The sequence below is a fragment of the Punica granatum genome, chromosome 8 (genome assembly GCF_007655135.1).
Source record: "Punica granatum isolate Tunisia-2019 chromosome 8, ASM765513v2, whole genome shotgun sequence".
In the NCBI taxonomy this organism is placed as follows: domain Eukaryota; kingdom Viridiplantae; phylum Streptophyta; class Magnoliopsida; order Myrtales; family Lythraceae; genus Punica; species Punica granatum.
In genome coordinates this window covers 8,435,305-8,455,695 of record NC_045134.1, presented here as the reverse complement: position 1 = coordinate 8,455,695, position 20,391 = coordinate 8,435,305, and the positions used below count along the sequence as shown (strand labels likewise).

The following is a 20,391-nucleotide window of genomic DNA, read 5'->3' as shown; positions in this document are numbered from 1 at the left end:
GAGATGAGATATTTTCTGCAACCAAATCCCAAGCATTTAATGTCCATGTCATCATACTGATACGTGTTTATATGTATGCTTTCGCTTGAAATTTCGGAGGAATGGGTGGGAGGAAATAGCATCTCCCATTTAGGAAGGGAAGATGCATGTCATTTTAATTGAACTCCGCAATAGGTACTCTTTTAAGGAGCCGACTCAAAGAAAGTTAATCTTAATTAATGAGTGCACCATTCATACAATAAGTTTTAAGAAATTGCACAATAGGTACAAAAAAGTTTAAAAATTACACTAATAATACAAACCGTTTGAAAAACGTAACAATCAGACACCTTCCATGAATTTTGGTTTGACAGCGTTAGTTTCGACATACGTGACAGATGACCTGTCACTTGTCAATCCGAAGTGACACGATGAATATAATAATAAATTTATTTTTTAAATTTTCAATTAAAATAAAAAAAATCACTTATTTCTCCTGTCTGTATCTCTCTCCTCTCTCTCTCTCTCTCAAACCTATATCTCCTCTCTCTCATCTCTGTCCTCCGTAAAAACCTCTCTCCTTCTCTCTCTTCCGTCTCTCTCCCTGTATTCGTCTGTGGCCTAGTCCACTTGCTGTTGAAGAAGCCGTCTTCTTCGATCTACCACTCCGATAGATTTGCCCAGAGGTCAAGCTCTCGGTCTCATGTTCTTATGTTCGATCTCTCTCTCTCTTTCTCTCGTCTCCCCCGTTCTCTCTCTCTACAGATCTTACATATTGGCCAACAATCATCTCCACTCATCAAAGCAAATAAGGAAATCATTCTGCAAAAGGAAATGCGATGGACAAAATGGAAACAAACTCTGACGTTTTAACCCAATCAGCTCCAGTGGCATGCGACATGAAAAATCAAGAACAGAAAATCGGAAACCTGGAATGACAGGAATCCCACAGCCACGAAAGATTCAACAAGAATCGTAGAGGAAACCCGAGCCTAACCTCACAAAATCGAAATTAACGGAAGGAAAACATGAAATTGGTGATCTCGAAAGCCAATTCGGGGTGCATATTGCAATGAATTAGGGAAGAGAAATAAAAAATAAAAAACTTCAATTAAACGAAAGATGAGAGAGAGATCGAAAGAGGAGACAGAGAGGGAAGGAAAGATGAGAGAAGGACCGCAGCTAAACCTTAATTTACAATCAGAAATCACCACCAAGCAGAACGGGACCGCAAGCCCACAAAATTCCAGTCTAATTGGGACCGAAATCGATGAGTGAATTAAGATTGCATCTGTTTGCTTTTTTTTTCTTTGTTCGCTGCAATGCAGCTGTGAAGGGGACAGACAGGGGAGAGAGAATAGAGAGAGAAAGAGAGGGGAGAGAGAGACAGAGGAGAGAGGCAATTTTCCCTAATTAATGACCACGATGCACCTTCCTCGAAGTATCAAGAATAGAATATATGTATGTATATTCAGCCATTCCGTAGGATATGGCACCACCAATTTCAAATTGGTTGATATTTGGAAATTTGGAATGGATGTTCCCATTTTGCTCCTTTATTTTAATTCCAGATCTGTTCAGACACACCTCCCTCAACAGAATCACGCGCAACCCTTAGGTCACCAACATTAATAGGGCCATATATTAATCTTTCCAAGATTGCAACGGGTATCGGTCTTATCGGATGAGAGTGCCAATATCAGGCCATGGGATTATCCTGGGGAGGGTGGGTTATAGCCTCGGCGGCCTTAAGTCCAAGTCAAGCTAGGTCATGTTGGTCGAAGCCATTATTGGTCCTATCATAGCGCTATGACAGCAAAGTTGCTCGATAGATCGTGTATTACGACCTCTTTAAATTAACCTTCTCATTTGATCGCTTTCCAGTCAAAAACTTGTTACAACTTTAATTTACAGAATGAATGAAGGGCAATACCTATAGTTTTCGTGTTAAGCCATGCATTCAGCAATTGTGGGAGTTGTTGGACTACCAGAGATTCCCACGTAATGACACATATTTTTAATCGATTTACAAGCTATCATCACCAAAAAGAAATGTGATCGCAGAAATAATAATTCAAATGAGTTTAGTTAGTCTTCTCTAACAGCATATTTTAATGTACAATTAATTACTAATGGATCAATTATTCATCATTATCATATTCATCAATCAAAAAATAAAAAGAATGGCTACAGAATAAGCTAAAACTTATTATTAGTTATAAGGGTAACACTACTGCTATCATTTGAGGGAAGGTCTATAGTCCAATTGTTGATAAATAAATAATTAATTATTCGACGATCTATAGTCCAATTGTTGATAAATAAATAATTAATTATTCGACGATCGAGAAAGTGGTATCATCATGCAACTATTGCACCATACAATTTCTCTCATTGGTGACCTTTCCTTGCCTTCTCGATGGGTGCCCATTTGGATCCCCCATGAGCATAGTCTAATTTGTCATTTTCATAATCTAATTATTATTAATTTATTTAACAGCATATTCTAATTTTCAATAAAAACTAAAAGTTATTATTATTATTTTAAAATATGAAATTAATCATTGAAAAAATTCATTATTTTTAATTAATAAAAAAATTGGTGTTCCAAATTATAAATAATTATAAATGAAATAATATATAAATATATGAAAATGAACTTGGGCTATAGAAACGGATTCTTGTACCGAGTACCAACCCAAGACTCATTTTGGCTCGACTTCTCTATTGTAGCCGTTTCTATATAGATTATGTTATGCTTTGTTTCCTAATCTTTACTAGAGTTCATATGGAGTTCAATCTCAAAAGGTTAAGATGACCTACAACAATTGAAAAGATTTTTATAATTATATTTATATATTTATCCAATGTGCTTGGCCATAGGTACTTTTCTTTACGGTAATTTAGAAGGATACGCTGTATTTTCTACTTATATAATGTACCATCTTTGGACTCTTCTCTCTCTCTCTGTCTGTTTTTTTTAATATCAATGGGCATTCATTGATTGATTATCGAGAAAAAAAAAATTTGGGCTAGAGATTAGTTATTCATAGTTAAAATGACACCCAGCCAATAAGGATGAGTCAACGTCAGCCCTAAGGCGAAGTGAACTTTCAATCAGAAGAACTCCGAGGCCTCTCATCCCATCTGCAATACCAAGCTTCGAAAGTGCACCTAGCGGACCATGAGATCCACTATCAAGAATATGGTCTCGGCCACAATGGATCATGATCTGTGGTCCGATTCGTGGAGGAGATACGTGACTGACTACGAGGTATTTCTGAACTTTAGAGGGAAAGATATACGTGGAGGGTTGATTGACATCATACGGTACTTCATGGAAGCTGCTGGAATCCGCTGCTTCTATGATGATGACTCATTGCACACTGGCGATGTGATTAGTGAGCAGCTTTTGCGAAGCATAGAGAGATCACATGTCTATATAGTCATGCTCTCGAAGAACTATGCTGAGAGTAAATGGTGCCTTCGGGAGCTTGCGCACATGGTGAAGTGTCAAGCGGTGTCCAATGGCCGTAAAGTGATCTTGCCCATGTTCTGCGATGTCACTGTTGAGAATGTCAAGCTTAAAGAGACCTCCTCGTATAGAGCCACCTTGGAGAACCTAAGCATCGCGGAAAAGGATCGGCAGGAGTGGACAGATGCTCTCATAAGGGTCGGCCATATCAAGGGACTGCACAAGGGCAACACCGGGTAAAGCTTCTCCCCTACTTTTAATATTAGGAGGACTCCAATCGGAATCAGTTTCAACTTTTCAATTCAAATAATTTGGGGTTCGAATTATTGCTAGTGAGTGAATGAATGATTGGGCTGCTCGAAATATTCATGTCGAAACTGAAAATTACTAGTGTTTTATGTTACCTAAGCTAATACTGTAGAATAAGAGCGCAGGTTCTCTGTTTTCATATTCCTACTTTGTCTTATTGGTGCAGAGATGTAGATTTTAGTCAAATGATCGTTAAGGACGTTCGGTTCAGACTAAGGATGAGGTATCTGAGCTACCATTTAGTGGGAATGGATGAACGGGCAAAATCTGCGGAGAAGTTGTTAGATGTTGAGTCTGGTGATGTTCGGTTCCTAGTAATCCATGGAGAACGTGGCACAGGGAAAACAACTCTTGCCAGATCTCTTTTCCTGCAATTTTCTACCCGATTTCAAGGTAGCAGCTTCATTCCTGATGTAGGAGAAATACAGAGGCATTATGGTTTTGAAAATCTAGAGCGCAAACTGCTGAGCGACATCTGTGGCGATTATGGTGAGTCAAGATCTGTCAAATTAAGCTTTCGTGACAAGAAAGTTCTCATAGTACTCGATGGTGTGGACAAATGGCAACAAATCAAGAAACTAGCAGGCATGTCTACTTGGTTTGGTTCTGGAAGTAGGATAATAATTACGACCTCAAACAGAGAGGTTCTGTCGATTCAACATGAAGTATCAGAAGAACGCAACCTGAACCAAGCAAGAGAATTTTTTGGTTTCGAGATGGAGGAGATGGAGTTTAATGAAGCAGCTCAAGTCTTTAGCAGGTATGCTTTTGGGCAAGACTCGCCATTGGAAACTTTTGAAAACCTGTCCCGCCAAATTGTCATCTATTCTCAAAGGCTGCCTTTGATCCTTGAGATCATGGGTTCTCTTCTTCATCGCGAGCGAGATATGAAAAGATGGGAACAGATAATACAGAGCCTAAAGGATTCAAAAACAGTAAAGGAGAAGTTGAGGATAAGTTATGATGCATTGAAGGACAGCGCGAGGAGAGTTTTTCTTGATATTGCGTGCTTTTTTGTAAACGCGGAAAAAACTAAACCAACATACATGTGGAGATCTTGTTATCATAATTCCGAGGGAATTGAGGCTCTTCTTGAATATTCATTGGTAAAAATTGTTGATGACAATAAATTATGGATGCATGACTATCTTAGAGAGCTCGGAAGGGATATTGTTCGTAATAATTATTGTGATCCACTTTGGAAGCATAGCAGAGTGTGGATACATGAAGAAGCATTGGACGTGCTAAAGAATAAAGAGGTAAACAGACAAGCGATTTTACCTCAATTTCTTATGTATTACTACATTTTATCCTTTTCCACAATCAAAACCAAAGTTATTTTAACTCTGAAACCAAACGTACCGAGCTTCTTATCTTTTCTGATCAGCGGTTTGTTTCTCGCAGTTGAACCAGGAGGTTGAAGGGATTTGCTTATCGTATAAGGGGGAACTTACAAAACTTACACGGGAAGAATTTACAGGCAAGTGCAAGCTAAGGTTCCTTAAATTGTATTATGTGGAATTTCATGGAGACTTTACCAATCGACTTCGAGAGTTAAGATGGCTTTGTTGGCACAACGGTGGGGAATTTAGCGCAACCAATTTTGCATCAGCGAATTTGGTTGTTCTCGACCTTGCACATAGTTCCATCACAGATACATGGGACGGTTGGAATCAATTTAAGGTATGGTAGTTCAGTGCACGAATGGATTATCATGCTGTATTTGTTCAAATTACGATTGCTCATTTGGGGGTGATTTATCTGTTTCACAGGAGAATAACTTGAGAGTTGTTGACCTAAAATGTTGCGATATCTTAACCAAGACACCCCGTTTATCTCAGTTTGAGAATCTGGAGAGGTTGATTATTGAGGATTGCACAAGCTTGACTGAAATAGACCATTCGATTGGCGAATTGAGGCGCCTCAAGTGCTTGAATATTAAGGGATGTGATTCTCTAGCGAAGTTACCTGAGCAAATATGCTCCCTTGAAATGTTGAGAGAGATACTAATCACGAAAAAGGTTTGCAGGCCCTTCAGCTTGCCAGAGTCTATTGGCTTGCTGAAATCATTGACAATCCTCGAAATTGTCAGGGTGAGGATGGCTCAAATTTCAGAGTCCATTGGAAGTTTGGAGAACCTTCAGCGCCTGTCTTTACTCGGGTGCTCCGGTTTTGAGAAACTTCCAAAATCATTTGGGCAGTTAAAATCACTGGTTGAGCTGGATATATCAGAGACACAGATCATCAGATTGCCCAAGTCAATTAGAATGCTGAAGGAGCTGAAAGTGATAAAGATGGAACATAGTTCAATAAAGAAGTTGCCACCTACTATTGGCAAGGTGGAAAAGCTTGAAGAGCTGCATGCTAAACACAGTAGAGATTTGCAGGGCGAAGTTCCAGATGGAATCGGGATGTTATGCCATTTGAAAATACTGGACTTGTCACATACCTCTCTTGGCAGGTTACCAGAAAATTTAAGCCAGCTCACTCATCTCCAGAAACTACAGATACAACCATGCTGTGACCCTCAAAATTTGTCACAGCTTCCCCCGAAATTGACTGATTTGGGAATTACATTCTGGGCACTGTATCAAGTCTCCAATCTATCAGCACTCGGAAGTACTTTGTCCCACTTGGTAATCGACACCAGGCATGATCATCCACTGATTGAACGGTACAATTGGGAATTGGATTTTCGGGGATTGACCAAACTAGAGAAGTTGGAACTGCATGTTCCAAATGACCCCAACTTGAAGCCTAAATTCCAGTTCCCTGATAGGCTGAAGTCGCTTCATCTGTCTTGCCAGGACTTGCGCTGCTGCTCGGAGCTCCCATCCAGTTTATCTAAGCTGACCCTGACAAATGTTGTGGTAAATACGAGATTGCCACACTTGGACAATTTGGAAAGGTTGTCATCCTTAGAGTTGCTCAATTGCAAGTTAAATGATGATAGTGACTGTGGGGGCACCATCGAAATCTGTAGATTAGCGACATTGGTGCATTTGTCCCCATCAAGTTGCCTCTTTAGCATTGCCAATGAACTTCGTCCACCAAAGACTCTGAGAGTGCTGAATGTAATTGAATGTGAATTCCGCAATACCGTACTTCACCTTTCAGGCTTGAAGTGTCTAAAGCGACTGGAGATATCGTACTGCGAACGACTAGTTGAGGTTAAAGGTCTCGGAGAGTTGGAGTTGTTGGAAGAATTGATTATTCTCGAGTGCCCTTCCTTGGAAAGGTTGGAGGGTGATATGTCCAACTCAAAGCGACTAAGGGTGTTCAGACTCATTGATAACCATAAGCTCGGAAAGCTTGAGGGTCTCGAAAGAGTGCGTGCTAGAGATCTGAAGCGCTTCGAGGCTACGGGTCGCAGTTTGCCTTCAGCCAACATATTGAGGCCGAAACACAGCAGACATCAAGGTTTTGATTAATTACAGAGTGGGTAAGGTAATGTCCTAATAAAGATCATATTTATTCTCTTTACTAGGAGGAAAATCTCCATTCTGAATGATCTCCTGCTTTTAACGGAAGGTGTAATTCTTATGGAGATGAAAACTTAACTTACGATGTATATACCAACTTGCAGGATCTCTATTCTGGAGCTATTTCAGATGATATTACATGATTAATTGGAGCCTAAAACCTCCAACTACAATGAGCAGTGGTAGGACTACTACAACTACACAATTCCATCGGACTTGTGAACGGATTCTATCGTCCACAAGCTTATTTTTTTATGATTTTTTTTCATGCATGTTTTAATTCATTTCATGCAGAGAAACTAGAAACATTAAGGGGAGCCGATGGTGATCATAAAACTAGTCATGATATCTGGGTGGCGGACCTACTTCTCTGCATCCTATGTCCTTCGAGATTTGCAGCGATGGGTGACAACATAGATTCAGATTTGTGCTTCAAAGACTTTTTACCGTACCAGAACTTGCTTATTTACAACTGTCTAGTTTACAGTGAGCCTTTGCAATTTCGATATATTGCCCTCCAACTTTACCACATAAACTGTCCGTTGCACACTTGTCCAAAGGACCCCATTTCTAGACCAGTGTCTTTCCGTCCATCCAAATATTCGCACCATCTTATGCACGAAACCCTCAAATTAATGGAAAACACATCGGCTTGTCAAAGTAGCACCACGTATGGGAGAGTCAGGTAAGTGAGTAACAGTGTCTCTGACTTGAATGAGCAGGTATAGTAACTGCACGGACGTACACGATCCAAAATGTCTCGAAGAGCATTTGCAATTGAGCAACGGGTCTTTGCCTGATCTAATTATTTTTTAAATTGGCTCCTTGCACTTAATTTTTTTATTGCAAAAGTAAATTGTTTTTCTTGAGTTGTAAAAGAAAAAATCAATAAAAAAAATTTTCTTATAGTAATTTTAATTTTTTTAGATACCTAAAAAAAATTAAAATAAAAAATTATTTTTCAATCTGAAATTTAAATGCAAAAGTAAACATAATTATAAGATTATTTAATAAATATGAAAATAAATCTAATTAAATAAAATTTGAGGTCACAAATGAATCCCAAAATGGGACACCCAGTTGTCGGAGGGAAATTTTTTCTTCGGGGACAATTCGAATGATGTGACATCACGTGAGCCCCTTGAATTGGCAAATGACTCCCAAATTGAGGGACGACATTGCAAATGCTCTAATGGCGGTGGGAAAATGACGCTGTGAACGGTACCTGCATATGCAGTCTTGCTGAAATAACAGACAATTCCAGCTCCTATAGGAAGTTGCATGTACCGAAAAGAAGCAAACCAGTTGAATGCGTAGATCAAAATCGGATCCCAAATTGAGGGACAATCTTACAATCGAATCCCATAACTTACAAAATATTCAACTCAACTCAATTAGACCAGTGATGATGGCGAATGTATTGTTATCAAAACCAACCGGATTGAATCCAAATTGCAAATTTTCCATTCACTCGAAAACCCAAATTGCAAATTTGAATCGCCAAACCAATTAAACCGGCTGATTTTGAGCATAATTTCATTGAACCGACCGATTTTATAGATTTTATAAATTGTTTATTTAGCGTAAAAATTGCTTGATTACGTAAAGAATTGAACTCATGACCCCTTACTTCCCATACTAACTATCAACCACACCACCACCACTTTCTTGTTCTTTAAACTCTACTTTTAAGTACTTATTAAAATTCAATATTTATTTTGAAGTAAAAATATTAAATATAAACATTTTCTTACACTATTCTCATATTTCTTTAAAATCACCATACATCTATCATAATTATCATAAATTTTTTAATAATATGAATATTTATTTTATTTTAATTAAACATGCGATCTGACCCATCGAACCCCCGATTAAACCCATAAACCCATGAACCCATACCCCTTCCGGTTCACCATCCGATCCGGTTCCGATAACCCTGGGTGAATGCATTGGGAAGTACGGAAGCCCAAACATGTGAAAAGGGTGTGAGATCCCCTCGAAACCCAAACAAGAGACCAGTCATGAAAAGAACAAACAAAAATATAAATGATATCAACTATGGACAAGATTTTCTGCGAAGTCCTATGGGGAGATGAGAATCACTATACGGCACACGCCAAAACCAGTTTGCTTGGATCGGGATGATCAGTAAGTGAGCACCATTAACCTCAGCCCCCGAGGAGATAAGCAAAGAGGATCCAATGGACAGCAGCCAGACGGGACCAATTTGAGCACACTGCAGCATCAAAACCGATTTTCAGCCAAAGGGGTAGCGAGGTAGCCAGAAGCAATGCATAATTAATTCACTGTATTCTGAAATTCCAAGTGTTGGGCAAGTCAATTAAGCACTGAATCGAAATTTCAACATCGGTAATGGAATTAAGCTTGTTCGCCAAAAAAAAAAAAAGACATCACATGACTTGATTGTATGATTCAGTAAAGCACGCAATGATCAATTACACATGCACGCCCCAATGGATTGAATGAATTACACATGCTCGCCCCACGTGCCATCTATTTTTGACATTGTAAAAAATAATATAATAATATGTTAGAGCAAAAGTGAAAAGAAAAGAAGATATGAGGCTGACGTGTGAATATCACACCACAAAGTTTTCATAATTTCGATACTCGCTTCCCAAACAATTTTGACTTAAACCACTTACGCACTCATCCTAGTAAGTGCTTAAAATTTCAGCACATAAATTTAAGTGCTGATAAGTCCAAACAAACACAACCTAAAAGAAATGACTTGACTTAATAGACTTGAGTTAAAAAAGCGGTTAATGATTAAGTAAGTGGAAACCTACTTAATAATTAAGCACTTAATGGCTCAATCACTCAGCCGGGGTGCATTTTTCTCATATTCGCATCAGTATCCCTGAACTTTTTTGTAATTGCAATTTGGTCACATTTTCTGATTTTCACTCAGATTGTTAAAGAGACAGACAGAGAGGGAGGGAGGTTTGGGGGAAGGGCAATTCATGGGAAGGGACAGTGGTGGCCCTAATACCGGCCACCACCAACCAAGGGAAGGTCGTTGGCGACCTCGCTTGGGCGATGGTGACCGGGCTCAAGGCCAATGCCACCACAATCGTCCCTCTCTCGGAGTGGTGTCACTAGTAACCTCGCCTTGGGCGACGGTGGCCTAGATTGGAGCCGCCACCACCCCCTTCATCTTCGATCTCACTATCTTCTCCTTATTTTTTCTTTTATAAAACTTCCAATTTTTTTCTTTTTTTAACTTTCAGTAATTGTATTAAATAATATTATAATTAAAGGCTGGGGTCAAAAGTGTAATATAAGGTAAATGCTGGGCTGGAAGATAAATAAAATATTCTAAAAAGCTGCAAGTTTTCCACATTTATCTTTACAAAACAACTTTTATTTAATCAATTAAGCACTTATTTCATTGAGTGCTTAAAATTTAAGCACTTAATTTCCAGTCCAAACAAACGCACACTAAAAGTCCAAGGGTAAAGACATTCATACCTGGACAAAGTGTGGAGGAGATTTGCACTATAGCTTCTCTTCGGCAATATCTCCTATTCCCAGAATTCATAATTAAACAAGGAACTAGAAGGTCAGATGAATGGAAATGAATTCCAGAAACTAATTAAAATTTTGTCAGAAAGGCAAACAGGAGAAGCATACCGATTCATGGACATAACTCACCGTTGATGCCCGAAGATAGCCAGATAGGAGTTGTGATACCTTCCCTTCCTGAAAGATGAGGTATAATACTTATATTTATGAAACCAAACCCCACAAATAGTAGATAGGTTAACTGCTTGAGCATACATATTGTAATTGAAGTCCCTCGCAATAAATGCCATTCTGGACATGACACTCCCTGCTTTGACAGGATGTCTTGAGTATCAGGATTCTAGTATGCCTCAAGACCCAGCTTTGCCTTTATGTAAGCACATCCCGTTTTCTCAACCTGGAATTTGATACATGCACTGATCTTTCCAAAGACTTGCAACCATAAATCTCCAAGCGCTTCAAAGATTTTACTCTTCCAAGACCCTTAACTTCAACGAGCTTCTCGCAACTATCTATGTGGAGAGCTTCAAGCTTTTCCAAATCAGATAAATCGCCCAATGTTTCCAGAGAATTGCAGTAGCAGATAATAATTTCTTCCACGGACTCGAGTTTTCCTAAACCTCTAATCTCAGTCAACAATTGGCAATTCATTATCTCCAAGCGCATTAAACTCTTGAGACTTGACAGATCAAGTAAGCCATCAAGAAACTCGCATTCTGTCATGCATAACACTTTCAATCTTTCTGGCAGAAGAGGTCCACTGATACTGCTAAAGTTGCATTTGCTTGCAGAGAGATGGTCCAATGATTTTAACTCCACAACTCCCAGATTTCTGAATTCATCGCTGCCCATTGAACAGCTATAGAACTCTAAGAATGTCAATCTTTTCAAGTTGCTGATACTTGGAAATTTCATAGTTCCGTTGAGATGTGCCACAGACAACCTCAACAAAGTTGACGGCAACTGGGGTAAAGTTTCTATTTCCCGGCAAGATAAAGAAAGTGATCCGAGCTGAGATGTAACGCCAAACTCGAGGGTTTTGATTCTTGGAATGTACAACTCCAACTTCTCCAATCTGGATAACTTCCCGATGTTAGTTTGAAACTTATCAACGGCGCAAAATAACTGCAGATCAGTCAAACTACTCATCTCCAAAAGATCCGGCAGCTCCTCTAGCTTCTTAGACATGACATGCAGAGTGACCAAACTCTTCGGAAGCACAGACAATTCTCTAAGCTCATGGCAGAATTCTAAATTGAGTGTCTGGAGATTGGAGAGCTTACTCAATGTCGGGGGCAATGATGAAATTCTGGTGAAGGACAAATCTAGGATGATCAAGGAGGATAAGGTCCCAATTTCACTTGGAATTTCTCCTTGCAAACCTTCGCAATGTTTGGCTAGCAACTCTTCAAGCTTTTCCAGCTTCCCAATAGATTTAGGCAACTCAGATATCAAACTATATTCCATATTTATCACTTTCAACTTCTTCATATCTCCGATGGAGTCAGGTAATTTAGTAACTTCCGTCCTTGATAAATCTAACATGACCAATGACTGGAAAAACTGACATGATTCTGGAAGTTCCTTGATTCCAGTGCACTCGGATAAGGTTAGGCGCTCAAGACTCTCAGACTTTCCGGTACATAAGGGATCGACAATTTTCACGTGATCTATTTCCAGAACCAACAAGGATGTAAGACCGGTAATTGATTCTTGTAAGTTGAAAGACTGACCATTCCCTTTCATGACAATCTCTGTCAGAGCATTAGCTGAAGAGAGTTCGTCAGGCAATGCTTTAAGAGAATTGCATCCATTGAGGTTCAAGTGCACAAGCTGCTTTAATTTCCCAATGGAGCTGTCAATTTCAACCAAATTTTCACAATTTTCCAGAATTAACCTCTCCAAAATCATGCACTCAGAGAAAATGGGGGTTTTGGTTATGCTTTTGCAACCTGTGAGATTGAGAACTTTCAGATTCTTTGCCATCTGCAGAACAGTTATTGACATGGAAGATAGTCAAACAAAAACTAGACTGGAAAAACAATGAAAACAGAGATGAATTCGTGGAAAAAAAGTTTTACCCCAAGTTGGCCCGATTCACCCAACTGATGATCACCGATTTGACTGTGAGAAAGGTCAAGAATCGTTAAATTTTCCAGATGTAGGTTAGTTGCCGCAACATCCGAAGGACAAAAATGCCATGAAAGCCATCTTAATTTTGGTAGGCCACGCTTTACTGCAAAGGGAAACCCCGACAATTCAAGAAACCTTAGATTCAGCAATCTTCCAAGTTCTTCATTTGGAAAAGTGCATTCCCGCAGAAATTCATCAAAGTGTAGCCTGAGACCTCGAACATTTCCATTTTCCTGCCATGAAGTCCACAAGAGGTGATAAGAAACTGCAAGATATGATCCATCCAAGGACCACTAGTCAAGCAATTTACTTTAATAAGAGATTATAGAATATCAAATCTTATTCTAATAATTAAAGAGGTGAAATAATTTATCTAATGAACTGCCAGATTCAATTACTCAAAGAATTGATGATATTCTCATGTGCTTTACCTCCTTGCTCCTTAGCACGTCCAGAACTTCCTTGTTGGCCCACAACCTACTACCCTTGGCCGAATCAATAATGGTTCCTCCAGAGACAATTTTTCTTCCAAAATCTCTGACCTCATCATGCATCCATAACCTATTGTCGCCCAAAATTTTGATGAAAGACGTGAAGATGAGGACTTCAAGTTTCTCTTCCGGAAAATGTTCACAAGCATCCCACATGTGGATTGCAGTGGATTTTTCTCTACCATTGAAAAAACACGCAATATCAAGAAATATTTCTTTTGCCTCATTGTCTAGTGCCTCATAACTTATCATCAGTTTTGAGTGAAGTTCTTGATCAAGTGGGTTCTCCAATTTCTCCACTGTAGCCTTCCAGACATTTTCAGGTTTGCGAGTTAGGGATGAACCTATAATCTCAAGGGCCAAAGGAAGTCCACGTAGTACAGAAACAACTCGCTCACATGTAATTAGGTAGTCGTCAGGAGGAAGGACTTTTCCAAAAGCATGGATAGAAAAAAGTTGAAGAGCTTCACTGAATTTCATTCCCTCCATTTTAAAAGGCCGAACTTCCTCAGGCAACTCCACGAAGCATCTGTCTCTTGCTTCATTCTCAACTACCAACACATTGATATCCCTTGTTGTAACAATGATCCTGCTTCCTGCAACAAACCGATTAGACTTTCCAACTAGCTTCTTGATCTGCCCCCGATCATCAACATCATCAAGAACAATAAGAACTTTCTTCTCGAGAAACCTATGGCTTATCATCCTGGTTCCATAATCAGTGTCAGCACCAAGTATGTCTCTCAGTAGTTGGTCCTGCAAATATTTAAGACCCTTGTGTTTTGATGTTTCTCGAATATCTCTGAGAAAGCTGTAGCCTTCAAAGTGAGCGGAGAGTTGGTCAAAAACGGCCTTGGCCAAAGTCGTCTTACCAATACCACCAATTCCATGAATAATCACAAACAGCACATCTCTAGATTCAAGATCTAATACTCTCTTCAGCTCCTCTGCTTGACCATGCAATCCAACTAGGACATTTCCGTGTTTTCCCTTAAGCTTGTTTAGAGTTGCACTTACAACAAACTTGCTGTATCTCTTGAAACTGCAATATAATAAAACATTTTCTTAGAGGTGAATGTAAGAAATACTTGTCGGATGATAACTTTAGGGTACATATGAAGTGTCATATGAAACAGACATTATGGTATTTGAGCAAATGTAAACGGAAGGACATGGATTTTACTATGTTAATACTGCTAATTTAGGTTACATTCCTACGGTGCTTTTCCTTTATAAATTTAGTATATCACATACAGATCATTCTTGGTTCAAACATTTGTAAACTGAAAATAAAGCAACTGCCAGGTAAACTGCCCCAGTTTTGTAAGTAACTACAGCAAGACATGATATATAAAATCTAAGCCATGAATTGGAGGTCCATTTTGATCCCCCTAAGTTCCACACATTTGTTACTTTTAATTCAATCAATTTGTTGATAGTTGATGACTTTATTGTGGTTGCCAACAGTTTCAGCATTACAAGATAATATGCACTATAAAATTTGATGAGCTAGACTTAAATTAATGACAATATTTGATATTGCAAGAAGATACCGATTACATGCATTGTATAAGTTCGTTTAATTAAGTCCAATTCATTCTTAGATGTGAATGTAATATCAACTATAGGTATAATGATATTTTGACTTTTCTTTTTTAGGTCACTTATCACATTAAGTTCATAAAGAAAATAATCTCAGTAGCACAACAGAGCATAAATGATATAAGCATGATTTGTATGCTTAATGTATCAATAATAAATCTATTAAGGGATTAAAATCCTTGTAGCAACTTCAACATGACTCGAGATGGAATGACACTCACCCTTCAGCTTTACATTTCCATCCTTTTAGTTCAGCAACCTCCCTAAGAGATTCTTCCCACTGACGCACTGTCTCGACAGAAAAATTCTCCTTGTGCTCCTTCAGTGCATTGATGTACAAGTCTGTTTCCAGCTTCACATCAGATGGCTCAACATCATAGAAAATGGGTACAACCTGCTGCCCAACAGAATATCTCTGACACTCCATCATATGTGAGAGTCCACGCAGGCACCACACATGAGAAGCATAATCCTTGGTGAAGATAGGTATGCAGATGTCAGAGTTGTCAATTGCCCAGAAAAGCTTCTTGCCAACCTCTTTATCTTCATTGAGTTCTTCATCAACTCCAAATGCAGATATCCCAGAACTTTTCATATCTTCATACAATGAGCTGGCAATTTCATTATGGGTACAGAAACTCAAGAAAACCTCAAAATGAGTTGCTAATGTCCCTGAAGTTATGTCTGCACATTCATGAAGAATGCAAACCATTACAGATGGAGGATCAAGTTTATTGGTGTATATATATGTATATTATGCATATATTTACTCTAATTCCATGCACGAGTTGGTATGTCAGATGGAGATTACCAACGGAATTAATATATGAAAGGCCCTACTGTATGTACACAGTTAAGAAAAACTACAGGGACTATCCTTTTAATTAATCAAGGTACTATCAGAATGAATGCATTACAGAAACAGATGGTCTAGCTAGATGTCAAATGATATTCTTGGATCGATAGAAAATGTTCAGCAGGCACTAAAACTAAATTAGGAAACATAAGATTTCTTGCCTGGACTTAGGTTAGCACAAATGGTAAATTGGCATCTCAAGATGACTTCATTAAAAAAATCAGACCATCGCAGCTTGGTATTTGTAAAAGTGAATACTCAGTGTCATCTAAAGACCTGCGCTTGCGAAATTCGGTTTCCCTCGTCAACACTTCAAAATTTTCCAATTTCGGGGTTTAAGTTTACTCACCAATTTTGGAGTTTGATATCTTTATTTTGAGGTCCTTGATCCCCAATAAAAAGCCTTGAAGTTCTGCCCACAACCCAATTGCATTCAGATTGTCTAGGCAAAGATATATGAGAGATTCTAGATGACCAATTGAATCCGGTATTTGAGCCAAGTTTGTACAACTACTAGCACTAAGAACTTCAAGTTGCTTCAAGGAGCCTTCAGTAAAGTGAAGATTTCTAATGGAAGTTCCATCAATCAAGAGTTCTTCCAAATTTTCCATCAAACCTAGCTCTTCTGGCAGATGGTCAATATGGACACAGAAGTTCAAATTTAAGTACTTCAACTCCTTCAAATTACCAATGGACGGGTCAATCTCCCTAAGTTGAGTGCAACCTTCAAAACTTAGTATTTCCAGCCTCATTTCAGCTGGGAAGCAAGGAGAAATGCGTAATTCAGGGCAACTATTGAGGAGTAAAACTCTCAAACTCGCAGCCATCTGCAAGACAAATTATGGTGAAGGATCATTTTCTATACAATCGTGAATCAAAATGAAGAAGCAAGTGTGGCACCTTCATGACTTCAATCCATGTATTTGGATCTCCAGTAACTTGACTGTTTGACAGATCAAGAACGACCAATTTCTCTAAATGCAAATTCAGGAGATCATCTAACTTCTTGCAGCCTTCCCAGTTAAGCCATCTTAATCTTGAGAGATGATCACCAAAATCTCCTTGTATGCTAGCTCGATCCAATCTCAAAAATCTTAAATTAGACAAACCATCAAATTCCGAAGAAGTAAAACTGTTGCATGAATCATCACCAAATGTGAGACAAAGGGCTTCAACATGTCCAGTTCCCTGCCAAGTTCAAATGAAAGTGATTAATTAGACGAAACAAGTATAACTAGGTTGGTAATGGTCCCACTTGCTGATGGTTTATCTGTTCAGTAAATAAGGAATTGAAAGACAGAAATTACCTTCCTCTTTTTCAGTACATCAAAGGCTTCATCGTGATTCCACAGTCTACTTCTCTTCCCTGGTTCTCGTGGACTTTCTGCCCGTACAATTTCACGACCAAGAGCTCCGAGTTGATCATGCATTTGCAGCTCGCGATTTTTCCCGACTTTCATGAATGACTGGTTGGACAATCTTCCAGTAGCAAGATAAGGAGAAAAGCCAGAGTCCTCCCACATGTAACAGGCAACTCTCATATCCTCACCAGTCAGAAAACAAGCTATGTCAAGAAAAATTTCCTTTTCTTCCTGCTCTAGAGCATCATAGCCTATTTGCAACTTGTCTCGAACTGCTTGGAAGGGTACTTTTTTTACTTTCTGCAATGTCTCTTCCCAGACATCCTTCCTTTTACCCAACAGAAAAGATCCTACAACCTCAAGAGCTAAAGGAAGTCCTCCAGTAGAAGAAACAATCCCAACAGAAATATTATAATAGTCCTTGGGAGGAAAATCTGTTCGAAAAGCATGCCTACTAAGCAGTTGAAGAGCTTCATGTTCACTCATCGGTTCAACCTCATATATTCCAAAGATTGCCGACTTATCGAGAACATCGAGGCTTCGGGTTGTTATGATAATTCTGCTTCCTGGACCAAACCAATCAGGTGCCCCAGCTAATGCATCAAGTTGTTCGCGTGAATCCACGTCATCAAGGACTACCATAACTCTTTTATGACAAAATTTTCTTCTAATGAAATGAATGCCTTCATGATAATCTGTAATGAAAACATTCTCTTGCCTTAGGACCTCGCATACTAACTGGTGTTGCAAACGTAGCAGACCCATTGGTCTCATAGATATTTCTCTAATGTCTGGGAGAAAGCAGCGATGATCTCCAAAGAAATTGCAAAGCCTGTTGTAAACAGCCTTTGCAAGAGTAGTCTTGCCAATGCCCCCCATGCCATATATTCCAACCATTCTCACACCACCAGCATTAACATCAAGCAGGTTCATCACTGCTTCTACCCGATCATCAAAACCAACTAAAAGACGAGGTAATTGTGGTTTATCCATCTGCAATTTTCGAAGAACCTCTGAAACAATCCACTTCATGACTTTGCTTAAACTACAATGAACACATGCGTGCGGGGTGAATTTCAGTACACAAATACTAATGACTTGAAAATCCATATTGGATCAGTCTATTAGTGAAAAAGGAGAAGCAAGAGGAATAAGAGTTACCCATTATTCAGCACTTCCAAGCCTTTCAAAGACACGACCTCTTGAAGAGCCTGCCTCCATGTCTGAATCCTATCGGGGTCGACTCCCCGTTTCTCATGCCCAGCAAAAGACTTCCCAATGATCCCCGTCTGATTTCTTACATCGCTTGGATCAACATCATAGAATATCGGGATGACCATGTGGCCCTCTCGTTCCCGGCACTCCAGCATTCCTACGACCTCCTCGAGGCAAAACCTACTGGAAGCATAATTTTTCGAGAAGATAGGGATGGAGATTCTAGAGCGCTTGATTCCCTGAAGAAGAGCATCGGGGAGAAGATCTCCTCGGACGAGCCCCTCATTGTCCAGGAAGACGCGAACCCCTGCATTCGTGAGGCCATGGTAGAGGACATCAGCGATACCTAGTCTCACATCAGAGCCTCTGAAACTCAAGAAAACATCGTAATCATAGGCTCCCGCATCCGAAGATGAGCTCTCGGAGACATCCAACTGCAATAATCGAAGAACATCTGAAACGATCCGCTTCACGGCTTCGCCTAAAGACCTGCCAAAACTACAATGAACACATGCGAGCAGGGTGAATTTCAGCAGTACACAAATGCTAATGACTTGAAAATCCATATTGGGTCAGTCTATTAGCGGAAAAGGAGAAGCAAGAGGAATAAGAGTTACCCATTATTGTGCAGTTCCCAGCCTTTCAAGGACGCGACCTCATGAAGAGCGTGCCTCCATGTCTGAATCCTATCGCGGTCTACTCCACGTTTCTCATGCCGAGGAAAAGACTCCCCAATGATCCCCCTCTGCTTTCTTACATCTCTTGGATCAACATCATAGAATATCGGGATAACCATGTGGCCCTCTCGTTCCCGGCACTCCACCATTCGTACGACCTCCTCAAGGAGAAACCTACTGGAAGCATAATTTTTTGAGAAGATAGGGATGGAGATTCTAGAGCGCTTCATTGCCTGAAGAAGAGCATCGGTGGTATAATCTCCTTCGGCGAGCCCCTCATCTTCCCGGAAGACGCGAACCCCTGCATTCGTGAGGCCATGGTAGAGGACGTCGGCGAAACCTAGTCTCACATCAGAGCCTCTGAAACTCAAGAAAACATCGTAATCATAGGCTCCCGCAGCCAAAGACGAGCTCTCGGAGACATCCATCTTCAATATCCGAAGAACCTCTGAAACGATCCGCTTCACGACTTCGCTAAAACTACAAAGAACACATGCGTGCAGGGTGAATCACAGCAATATACAAATACTAATGACTTGAAAATCCATATTGGGTCAGTCTATTAGCGAAAAAGGAGAAGCAAGAGGAATAAGAGTTACCCATGACAGCGCAGTTCCCAGCCTCTCAAGGACGTGACCTCATGAAGAGCCTGCCTCCATGTCTGAATCCTACCGGTGTCGACTCCACGTTCCTCATGGCAAGCAAAAGACTCCCCAATGGTCCCCCTCTGATTTCTTACATCTCCTGGATCAACATCATAGAATATCGGGATGACCTTGTGGCCCTCTCGTTCCCGGCACTCCAGCATTCCTACGACCTCCTCGAGGAGATACCTACTGGAAGCATAATCTTTCGAGAAGATAGGGATGGAGATTCTAGAGCGCTTGATTGCCTGAAGAAGACCATCGGGGAGAAAATCTCCTTGGGCGAGCTCCTCATCGTCCCGGAAGACGCGAACCCCTGCATCCATGAGGCTGTGGTAGAGGACATCGGCGAAACCTAGTCTCACATCAGAGCCTCTGAAACTCAAGAAAACATCGTAATCATAGGCACCCGCAGCCGAAGATGAAATCTCGGGGACATCCATGGCGATTCGAACTCGAATGGCAAGTTACTGTGAAGGAAGCAAGGTAGGTTTGACAATTGCTTTAGGGACTGTCCCCAAACCCTTGCTCTTCCAAGAAGAGCACAATCAATTAATTAATTAAATAATAATATTATTATTATTTTTTTCTTCCTTCGAGTACAGCGCAACGTATTTT

General features: G+C 39.9%; 2 protein-coding genes across 4 annotated transcripts; one reads left to right on the top strand and one right to left on the bottom strand.

Annotated features, from left to right (window-relative positions):
• Positions 1 to 3,062: 3,062 nt before the first annotated feature.
• LOC116187209 (TMV resistance protein N-like) lies at positions 3,063 to 7,753 on the top strand. Of its 2 annotated transcripts, none has more exons than XM_031515842.1 (6): positions 3,063 to 3,690; positions 3,930 to 5,022; positions 5,168 to 5,446; positions 5,536 to 7,205; positions 7,350 to 7,427; positions 7,540 to 7,753. In XM_031515842.1, the coding sequence occupies exons 1-4, from the start codon at positions 3,164 to 3,166 to the stop codon at positions 7,192 to 7,194; spliced, it is 3,558 nt and encodes a 1,185-aa protein (XP_031371702.1). In that variant the 5' UTR covers positions 3,063 to 3,163; the 3' UTR covers positions 7,195 to 7,205; positions 7,350 to 7,427; positions 7,540 to 7,753. The 2 variants fall into 2 exon arrangements, with proteins under 2 accessions (XP_031371702.1, XP_031371701.1); XM_031515841.1 differs by having other exon boundaries at positions 5,536 to 7,210.
• A 1,451-nt stretch (positions 7,754 to 9,204) lies between these two features.
• LOC116187207 lies at positions 9,205 to 20,311 on the bottom strand. 2 transcript variants are annotated; one of them, XM_031515839.1, is made up of 13 exons: positions 19,729 to 20,311; positions 19,070 to 19,609; positions 18,399 to 18,950; positions 17,184 to 18,282; positions 16,777 to 17,064; positions 16,226 to 16,703; positions 15,242 to 15,704; positions 13,359 to 14,460; positions 12,876 to 13,160; positions 11,050 to 12,780; positions 10,903 to 10,971; positions 10,741 to 10,793; positions 9,205 to 9,484 (listed from the first exon to the last, which is right to left on the bottom strand). In XM_031515839.1, the coding sequence occupies exons 1-10, from the start codon at positions 20,214 to 20,216 to the stop codon at positions 11,164 to 11,166; spliced, it is 6,912 nt and encodes a 2,303-aa protein (XP_031371699.1). In that variant the 5' UTR covers positions 20,217 to 20,311; the 3' UTR covers positions 9,205 to 9,484; positions 10,741 to 10,793; positions 10,903 to 10,971; positions 11,050 to 11,163. The 2 variants fall into 2 exon arrangements, with proteins under 2 accessions (XP_031371699.1, XP_031371698.1); XM_031515838.1 differs by having other exon boundaries at positions 10,924 to 10,971.
• Between the last annotated feature and the right edge of the window lie 80 nt (positions 20,312 to 20,391).